The sequence below is a fragment of the Alligator sinensis genome, unplaced genomic scaffold (genome assembly GCF_000455745.1).
Source record: "Alligator sinensis unplaced genomic scaffold, ASM45574v1 scaffold131_1, whole genome shotgun sequence".
Classification (NCBI taxonomy): Eukaryota; Metazoa; Chordata; order Crocodylia; family Alligatoridae; genus Alligator; species Alligator sinensis.
In genome coordinates, this window is record NW_005841830.1 from 3,252,053 (window position 1) to 3,262,806 (window position 10,754).

At 41.4% G+C, this 10,754-nt stretch overlaps 1 protein-coding gene across 1 annotated transcript in view; it reads right to left on the reverse strand.

Moving 5' to 3' along the window:
• Positions 1 to 10,754, reverse strand: part of PPP1R21 (protein phosphatase 1 regulatory subunit 21) — a 38,514-nt gene that overhangs the window by 23,130 nt on the left and 4,630 nt on the right. The window contains exons 4-8 of the mRNA XM_025202674.1: positions 7,896 to 7,997; positions 6,878 to 7,042; positions 6,720 to 6,778; positions 4,383 to 4,477; positions 1,491 to 1,543 (exon numbers count right to left, since the gene is read on the reverse strand). Of these exons, the coding sequence (XP_025058459.1) occupies positions 1,491 to 1,543; positions 4,383 to 4,477; positions 6,720 to 6,778; positions 6,878 to 7,042; positions 7,896 to 7,997 (474 nt within the window). The remainder of the gene's footprint in view (positions 1 to 1,490; positions 1,544 to 4,382; positions 4,478 to 6,719; positions 6,779 to 6,877; positions 7,043 to 7,895; positions 7,998 to 10,754) is intronic.

Consider the following 10,754-nt stretch of genomic DNA (forward strand, 5'->3'; position numbering starts at 1 on the left):
TACTTTTGTAGAGATTGCTGCCTAAAATACATGACACAAAGACTATAATAAGAACTTAACCACTTATATTTTTAATGCACAGCTTAACGTGTGTGTAGTGGAACTAATAACCTACCTAAAATTGTATAGCACTTCTCTAAGAATGCTTTTATGCCAGGCAGCACTGCAAACATTAGAACTAGAGTCAACAAATTAGTATGCATCTGGTTTTGTTCTACAGGGTCAGAGTCTGGTGACCTCACAGTCCCATAAGCCCATAAGGGAGAACACTTCTCGTACCAATTCAGTCAGTCCCTAGCACTGAGCAATAACCGGAAACTCTCAGCCGGAAACTCTCAGTCAAATCTCAGCCACAAAATAGGACAAGTTCATGGCTCAGCAGTGTGGCTCAAGAGCAAAGAAGACTCCCCCACCTAAGAGCTCCCGACTGCTATATTCTGCAACTGATGTTGCAGTGGTTCCTCTTCCCTTTCTCAACCCCAGCAGTATTGTACAACAGGCCTGTGTGAAGCTGGTAGTATTCACTTTGGATTCGGTTGATTCAGGGTACAGCGATTCAATTCAGTGATTCGAATCATTATCTCAAATCGGTTTGGCCAAATCCGATTCGGAGATCCAGACACTGCCGAAACACCCAGGCCTATCCCCTGCCCACTCTCCCAGCCCCGGCAATGGCTGCCCTGCCTGCCACAGCTCCCAGCAAGCCCCAACTCACCAGGTGCTGCCGGGTGGGGAGGGTGATCCCTGTTGCCCCCCCTTTCCCCCACACCATGTGGGGGGCTCTTCCACAAGCCCCCAGAAGCCCTGAGGCCACTGCAGGAGCCAGCAAGTTGGGGGGAGGGTTCTTAAAGGGCCCGAAGCGTTGGTGTTTTTCTTAAAGGGCTGGAGCTGGGGCAGGCAGGACAGCCAGGTCATGCAGGGGCAGGCAGGGCAGGAGGGCTGGGACAGCAGGGGGTGGGCATCATGCAAAGCCCCCCACGTGGCATGGGGCAGTGTGGGGCAGCAGGGATGACCCCCCCCTGCCTGGCAGCACCTGGTGAGTCAGGGCTTCCCCCCACAAAGCACAGGGAGCTGGGGTGGGCTTCGAATCGATTCAGACTTTTATACTGGTCCTGATTTGATTCGAATTTGGAGATTTGGTCACTGAATCAGGCCAAATCTCCCCCAAATCAAATCAGCACCCAAAGCTTTGCACAGTCCTACTGTGCAAGCCATATGAATCCACACCTTCAACGATAAACTGGGAACAAGAGACGCATAACTATTAGGCAACGACAAATGGATTAGATGTAGTCAATAGCTTTACTGATACTAGAGAGAAGCCCTGAAGACAACATGATGCTCATCTCACAGGAACAGAAACTTCATAGCTATACTTATATACGTTGCAACTGTTGTGTTCCCAAATCTGCATATTTGCATTTATGTTAAGTCCCCATATTTATGGCAAAAGACCTTTGCAATATGAAGCCATATAAAAAGCTACTTACTTGATATCTTTTGTTGTGCAATGGTACATTCAGAGCATTATAATGACTAGATTCTACAAGACAAAACCTGAGTTACATATATAATCATGGACTTTTGGGTTTTTTTCTTTTCAGCAGCAGCTCTGTGCCAAATGTATTTGTTTTAAATAAAGTAGCATGTTTCAGTAATGCAGATTAAACGCTTAGGTTCATACATTTTTCATAGTTAATGAGATTTTGCCACATAATTTGAAGTAAAAACCTGTCACTGACTAACAACTCTTTTTACTTATTCTTTGTTTGTAATTTTCTCTTGTGCTTCATCAAAAAGAATAGATCAGCTAACTGATGCCCAATATCAAAGACATTATTCCAGGTGGGAGAAATGTAAAAACCCATCACTAATTTACAAGCAGGTTTTACCAACAGATACATGTGGCACTTTCAAATATATGCATATTCAAAGCCAACAATTTTTATTAAAAATCTAGTGATTTTGTTTTTATTTGGCCATGGGTTCAGACAAGCATTTTTATATTACCCGTCCATTCTGTTGGAAACAGCCATGTTTTAAATCAATTTCCCCATAAACAGGAAAAAGTTACCCTCCACCCCCACTGATACCTCACACTTCAGAAGGAAAGCCACGCATGTACTGAAGCAAAAACATAGTGAACACACCACTCTTCCAAAGACTGGACAGCAATGAGTGGTTTCAGTTTACACCTGGGGTGTCACACTCACCTGACCCCATCGGCCTGATGAGCAGCCCCAGACCCGTCTATGGGCTGGATGAACAGCGGACGACCAGTTTTGTGGGCAGGATCAGGTTCACAATTTTTTCCTGGCCCCCCACATGCTGGATCCATGCCAGCAGTCCCTGGTCTGGATGCACTGGGACTGCAACACATGTGGTGCCTGCTCCAGCCAGTCCAGGGTGGATGCTGCATACAACATGGGTCCTGGCCTGGCTAAAGCAGGTGCCACGTGTGGCACAGTCCCAAGCCAGCAAAGCAGGCACCAGATCTGGCACACAGGAGACCCATGGGGGTCCCTCTACCCCTGTAGGCTGGATCTAGTGCCCACTGTAGAGTAAGAGATTTGGGAGACATGCTCAATCTGGCAGGAAAGGGCAGAGCTAGACTGACCCCACACAGGACCAGCACTGAGGGCGGGATGACAGCCCACGAGACATCTTTGACACCCCTGGTTCACACCATGGTGATTGAAATGAGCTAGCACTATCCAAAGATACCATCCCTGCTTTCAACAGGCAACAAGGAAACAAAGGCTGGTTAGGAAAGTAAATTTCACCTGTGTGAAAAGGTTTTTTTGGGAGAGGTTGGGAAGGGTCTCTAAACAAGACAAAGCACCAAAGCCTCATGAGCTGTCATAAAAAGAGCGAAGCTGCACAGATACCATGTTTTGGAAAAGCCAGATCATCCTCACCCTGAAATGTTACAGCATTTCAAAGACTAAAATATGCTTCTTTGCCTCCCAGGCTGCCTGGAAACCTGAAGGCCCCAGTTCTGGAACAGTCTAACAGATGATCTTCCAGAAAGCCCCAGGCTCTTCAAGAGGCCAACTTCCCAAATTTTCAGAAACTAACTTTATCAGGCTGATTTTTCTGCTCCAACAGACTTTATGAATCAAAGAAAACGTGAAAGTCCTTGCCATAAGATCCATTGCTTCTGCTTTTCCCTGCTCTTCAGTCATTTCCTTCTGGCAGCAAAAACAGCTTTGTGAAGAAGAGTCTCAGGTTGCTCAAGCAGCTGAGTATGACTCTGCCTACATGCTGGCTATAATAAACATCTATCCCCACAAAGATATGAAGGGGGAGATTCTGCTCTTCTCCACTTCCTGGGCAAGTTGACTATCCCTTTAACATAAAGTTACAGGAAAGCTGCAAGAGCTACATGCTTCCTAGTCCAGTATCCTCACTTTTGAGCACCTAGCAGTAGCTGGAGGAAAAAGAGAAAGGTTAAGGGCAATTTGCCCAGGTCACGGCTCCTTGTCCCAGGCCTGAAACATTTTCTACAGAGTACCATTAACCAAAATATCTATTTGTGGAAGAATAAAATAGCTTCAATTTTTTTAAAAGTAGTAAAAGAAGCTCTACTATAACCTGGAGGATTAATCATGCCTTTTTGTCTTGGGCAAGAGGAAAGTGGGGCAGGGGAGAAAATACAGCAGAGTTCTGAGTGAAATTCCAGGAGGGACTAGCCCTATGACTAGTCAGTGGTTCAGTGGTTGAATCTACCCCCTCAAACATGGCAAGAGGAGAAAAACACCATGAAAATCATAAGGCCTACTTAAGAACCTGAGAGACTGGAAGAAGGCTTAGAAAAGACAGAAGAGTTCAGCTTGAATTTCCTACTGTTGATGAAATTCAAGTAAAGACAAAGCACCCGTGGGAAAAGGACACATTACATCTAAATGACTGTTTGCTCATTTGAAATGTAACACCCTTACGCATTAATACAGGCAAGAGTGTTGACAAAGATAAACTGTGGCTGAGGAATGGTTTCCCATTGATCCTAGGCAAGCTGACAGACTGCCATTACTAAATTAAAGTTTGTCTGTGGGACACTGAAGCTAGGTCTTTATTTGGAAATTCTGTAATGCCATCTGAAAATAATGTTTTCCAGCAGTAATTTAACAACCACATTTTCCTGGCCAGAGAGATTTCTTGGCTACAACTATCTAAAGAACTCTCTTTGGGAGGATATGGGGCAATCCTGTTAATCAATCAATGCTCCCTATCAAAGGGAAGTTGATCATCTAGACAAACTAGTTATTTTGAACAGAGGCAGTTCAGACAGCTGGTTTCCTGTTTCTTGGGATACAATGCCTACTAATATCACAAGGAAAGAATCTCCTTCAGCTGAATGGCCAAGAAAATGCAGTACCTACTTGTGTCATTGAAAGGTACTTTTTCACTGATGATGGATAAAGATTCATCCAATCGACTGCCCAAATCTGTATGAAGATTCTTCAACTGCTGCTGGCTGGATTAAAAAAAAAAAAAAAAAAAAAAAAAAGTAATATCATCCTATGCAAGTAAATCAGTAATGTGTCAGTTATACCTTAACTTACTGTTCCCTACAATCAGCAAAAAAAACCCTTTTTTTCCCCCCCAGAAGTTGAGTAAGGAAAAACAGGGATGGTGGAACTTTGACCTTTATCAAGATGAAAACAGCCATCTAAATTATAAAAGTTCTTGATTTCTAGTTCCCACCCAGCGCAATAAGTGCAAGGAAAGCCAGAGCATTCTGGTTTTCTGGAGAACTTTAGGCTTTACTGTTGGTCATAATTTATCAAATAAATTTCTAAGCTGCACAGATAATATATACGTTGTATATAATATAAGAGAAGCTAGTTATTCCAGTGCACTGGAAAAACATTAGCTAACTCTAATCCAAACTCTGTAACCACCTTTTAGGATTGATAATTAAGTAAATGTTTGTGTATGTTACATAATGTTTTGAAATGCTTATGGCAGTTTTCTACACTCTATATTTTGTAGGGTTAATCTAGTGGCTGTACTTCAAAGAACAAAAAGAAACTATTGGCTGTGTTTGCCAAATACTAGGGAGTAACAGATTCTGGAAACAGTCCATGCGAGCACAATCCATATAATCTTTCTGGCTCTTTCTACATATATGTTTTCATTAAATTTACTCCTGAAAGTTTGCTGTTTTCAGTCCAAATTCCACACCTTATGCACCCTAGTTCTGGTATTTGTTATTCTTAAGAACTGATCCTCCAGTTTAAATCTAATACTTTGCAATTCCTTGTTTATTTTATCATCTGTAAAGCAAACAAGGAATGGACAACAGTTTAATATACTTAATCCTAGGAGTACTGGACAACACCACAAAGGGGCAAGAAAAATGTAGGCACAGATCAATGAATAGTTTGGGCTATTTAGTGTGGAAGAAAGGATCTGATTAAAAAATAGTGAAAACAAATTGCATGAAAACTCTGCAGAACACATATGGAGATGTGTTAATAAACTGAAAAGTAAAGATAACCTGTAAGAGAAACAAAACAGCTCTTTTCTACATTTCTTTGAGATAAAAAAAAAAATTCAAACTTTCTTATAAGTGGAGAGAATCTAACAACCCCCACCCCCAGACTTGTCCTCCCCAGTTTTTGTGAAAGAGATCCCTAGGATTTCAACTGTATTTTCTAAGCCTGCTCCAATTCAGCTAGGAAATGATCGTAGGCAGAGGTATTTCATTATTAATGAAGTCGGCCTTTCTGCCAAATATGTATTAGATACTGGATTTAAAAAAAAAACCCAAATGTAGTAAAAAAACTCTTTCCTTCCCAAATCCTAGAGGCCAGCTTCTTGGGATGTCACAAGTTCACTAATTATCCAGTCAACACAGGGTCCAGGAAAGAGGACCTTTTAATATTAATATATTGGAAAAGCAACAGAATAAGTCTTGACTTCACTTTCAGACTTGCATCATAAAAAGATGCCCATAGGAAAATGGCAACCATTACTTCCCTTTTCCAGGGGATGTTTAATCAGCATCATTTAAGAAGTCAAATGCCACAGTTTGCAACATCCAAAATAACTGTGGGATTATTACGAGGAGCATTTTGTACACAATATTCAGTAACCACGACTTAAGCAAAAGTAGATAATTTTTTATTCCCAAAACATTCACCAGATAAATGCAACTGATATTAGAAGAGTAACAAAATATTCTGGAGAAAATCTAATATTAAAGGTGTTGAAATTTTTCTCTGGGCAAAGGGTTTTGAGCCAAGATCTGAGGACACACTTTTGTCAGAAAGCTTGTTTAAAGTCCTTCCTCTCTCTATACTTAACCCAAAGGAAGAAAAGAAGAAATACCATGAGTACGCTATGAAACTAGTATTCCTTCTCGACTTTGCCAAGTAAGATTTTGGCAGCATCACCAAACACAACTGCCTAGTTGGATATGGAAGAAAAGAGAAAGCTTTACAGAAGAATTTAGTAAGTGATGAACTCAGAGTTGAGCTCAATCAGTATTTCTTTGTCGTAAATATAACAAAAGGTGGCAGATGTTGTTACTTGCTACATAAAAATTAACAAACCACATACTTTAATTAGCTCTCATGTTTACAAGAAAAAAAAGTGTATATAAAGATAAGGTTGCTCTGCAGTGCCCCTACATTAGTCATTTCTTTAATGTATTCCCTTTAAAGGAAAAATAAAATAAGCAAACGAATTTTCCTCATGTGCAAGGAGCTTACCATTCTTCTGTTCGAAGCCTACAGTCCTTGGCTTCTCTTTCTAGTGCCTGAGACTTGATCTTTAGATATAAAAAACAGAAACCCAAAGTAAGCACAGTTGCATGTAACAAGTCATTTAAAAAAACTTTTTAGGCATTAAGCACTACAGTAATGCTCACTTCTAATTTGGCTTTATCATTCTGCAGTTTTTCAATGGTCTCCATGTATTTCCGGGTTAAACCATCTACCACTGCTTGATGCTGGGCAGCATCTGTTTCCAAAACCTCAAGCCTACTTCTTAGCTCAGCTTCTAAACGTTTGTGCTGCTCATCTGCTTCAAAGAACTGGAAAAAGAAAAAAGAAGCTCTTATTTGAAAGTTTAATTTTCTTTCAATATTTTAAAGTCACATCAATACATATTAACCCCATAGACTCCATCTATGAGACAACGTAGCAAGGTACATGTTCCTATGTAACATTGCACCACAACGGTAGTCAAAGGTATTAACTGGACAATTCTTTTTGAAAATAAATACAACTTCACAGCCAAAAAAAGGTTTTGTGAATTCACCAAGTTCTTATTTTAAAAGTTTAAAGTGTTCCAAAAAGATCTGAAACAAATAGTAGTTTCCAAAAACTAAACATTATAAATTTGTTTCACAGTTTTATGTAGTTTGATTGAATAAGAAAGCAAAGGTCAAATCAAAGCACATTCTAACTAACCAAAAATTATTTTTTCCAAGGTTACAATTTACTAACATATTTCCATGTTTTGATTTTCATACCAAACTGCACAAAATAAAACCAAAATTCTGAGGTTGCCAGTGAACCAAAAACCCTATTTTGCACCTAGGTCTGCTTAAATAGTCCGTGTCAAAATATCTGACCACCCCAAAGACAATGAAGGATAAGGATACTGTTACACATTCTGAATACTTTACCACTTATCATCTAATTCTAGTTATTCTGCTGCTTGACACACCAACATGAATTCAACACAGATATAACAGAACTATTTGGTGTGGACCAATGCTTCAGATAACTAATAAAAGCATTTAACTCTATTTTCACTACAGTCCTTCTAAAATGAGAACTAAGTAGCCTGCAATTTTTTATTTAATAGTTCACTCCCTATCTCCATCTCAGCTCACATAACAAGCTTGCTAACCAAAGGAAAATTCTTTGAGAACCACTCACTTGTATGTGAAGTCTTTCATTCTCTTCTATCTTCTTTTGAAGATCTTCATTAAAGACACTTTTCTGCTCTTGACTCAACTGAGATGAAGATTCTCCACTTTTCTGAAAAGAGAAAAAATATTGCTATTTACAGATGAAACTTTTAAAGGTGTCATTATGCTTTGTGAATGCATTTAAGGTTGGGTACACATTTCTCCAAGAGAAGCAGCAATTAGCTGTTGGAGAATATGTCAGTCAATAAAACTCTCAATATTTCTTACCACTACGTACAAGTTCAATGGCTTCACCCAGATCTCTATGTCCATATAAAGGCAACTGCATGCACAAACTATCGGATGCACTGAGCTGCAGTAGCAACACAGAGGGGTGCACATGCACCCCCTGACAGGCCGCACTCCCCACTTAGGCGATGGGCAGGCGGGAGTGCTGGTGCCCTCCCTACAAGCACCGGCCGGGGAGTGGGAGCAGCGGATGAAGCGCTGCGGCCACTTTCTGGTCGGCAAGATTGGCCGCAGGGGGACCCCCACCCCCACCCCAGTGGGTGAGACTGCCCACAGGGGGTGGTATGTGTCCCCCTTCCCCTGACTAAGGTGGCACCAGTCGCCATTACTGAGCTGCACAACCACCTTAGCTGATAAATTAGATTAAAAAAGGGTTGGGTATGTGTAAGGAGGGAATAGGATAACAGAAAGCAGTGTTCTGGCTCTCCAAATTATGGGGTGTAGCATGTAGAGTTGTTTGCCATCCCCAGTCTGCAGAACAGAATGGGGAGTGTTTGTTTTCCCCACACTTCTGGACTGGGTGTCGGCTGTAGCTAAGGCTGCAGATTTTGATGGGTGTGCCAGTTCTCCTGCTGGAACTAAAACCCAGAGACTGCTGGCTAGACAGTTTTATTTGCTACTCTGGGCGAGACTATTTGCCACATTCAGGAAGCAGGAAAGATTTTTACTTTAGTAAGATGAACATGGACTTTGGGATCTTTTTCCTTCCTCTGTAGCAAGGGACTCAGTCCTCTTCCTTGCATCTCTTGAGTGTAATTTAACAACCCTTGCAATAGTGGGACATTGACACTGGGGCCTTCCCCATGCTTTACCTTTGGCAAGTCAGTGTGTTCTTGTCTTTCAGCTACAAATAAAATTGCTCAAAGACAGGGCTGTTCTGCAGTAGTTTTAGGAACAAGTTAAACAAGCACTTGTATGGGATGGTTTCAATCCTGCGTTGGGTAAGGGGATAGAACTGGATGACCTCCTGAGGTCCTCTCCAGCCCTACTTTTCTATGATAAAACTCTAAGTTGCAGTAGATAGAGAAACAAGAAGGACCAAAATGGATTTTGAGGATCAAACAGTAAAAGTATACATACCCACTCCTCTGATACGGGTTACCAAGACAGAAATGGTAAGCCTGTTTAATCACCAGGTGCTAAAGAAAGTAATTATGGAAGAGAAAGATGTTGCCAAGATGCTAAATGATTTCTCTGATTACATCTTCAGAGGTTGGGGAGATACCAATTATGGACTTGCTCTTTTCTGGTAAAGAAGGTGAGGTCCACCCAGAGAGGAAGTTGTCATAAGTAGTGTTGGAACACACTGGTAACTTAGAGAGCAATACATTGTTAGGTCCAGATGGCATATACCTATAAGTCTAATACTGCAAAAGGATGTAGTAGATGAATTACGACTAAAAACCTAGCCACTGTTACAGAGGACTAGAAGATGGCAATGTACCTACTGCACCTCAAGACTGTTCAGGAAATTCTAGCTGTTTAAGATTTACATCTGCCTCTAGCAAATGGGCTGCAACAATTAAGAACCCCTGAAAATTATGATCCAATCGGGTCTAGCTGGCATCATCTGGACAAAAAAAAGGAAATTAAAAACAAACAAAACCCAACTCACTAATCTTGGAATTATCTGCATACCAAAATGAGATCTTGCTAAACTGATTTCCAAATGGCTCTAATATGGTCCTATTTAAGTGGTTAATAAAAAACCACATACACGTAAGCCAAGAGGCAACTTATTGTTATAATCAACAATTGGCTAGAATTTAGAAAGCAAAGAGGAAGTCTTTGTCCTCAGTCAGTTTCTGTCATGTAGGAAGGTTAAAACAGCAGGGTCTCAATTCTGTGCTAGTTGTTCAAATGTACTAAAAGATCTGGAATGGGGTTGCAATGAAAAAAAAAAAAAAAGAAATTTAATGCTAACAAACATATGCATCAGAGAGAGATGTTGAGCAAGATTACAAGCAACTTGCATCATCTCATTATATAAATCAGTATGCCTACATATATGTATTTTTATGGACAGAGCTTATTGGACAGAATATCTGGTTTAAGCTCTGGGGCAAATTAACTTCCATTAGTAACAAAAATTAGAGGTGCACTGATACATTGGTCTGATCTCAGATCAGTACAGATATAAAGAAAATTGGCTGTATTGGAAAAAAATTGGCCTGATATGGCCAATAATTTGGTCGATAAGTGCTCATGTGTGCGCGCAGCCACAGAGCAGCACTCAGGCAGCGAAGAGCAGAGCTGTGTGCAGTTAATAAGTCCGTTGTGATGGAACAGGATGGGTGAGAAAAGGGGCATGGCAGGGCAAATCAATCTTCCCCCGGGTGGGGGGCGGTGCTGGCCAGCAGCGTGTACCTCCAGACCTGTGCAGGATGCGGCGAGGCAGGATGGGCTTGGGGCGGGGGCTACAGCCACCTCAAATTTTGCTGTAGCCCCGCTCCTAGTACCACTGCACACCCAACGCAGCAACCAGGGCTACGGTGAAATTTGGGGTGGCTGCAGCCCGTCTGTAGCCCTCACCCAGCCCCCACCAAGAAGAGCCCAGCGCAGCCAGCAGCTGCAGCCC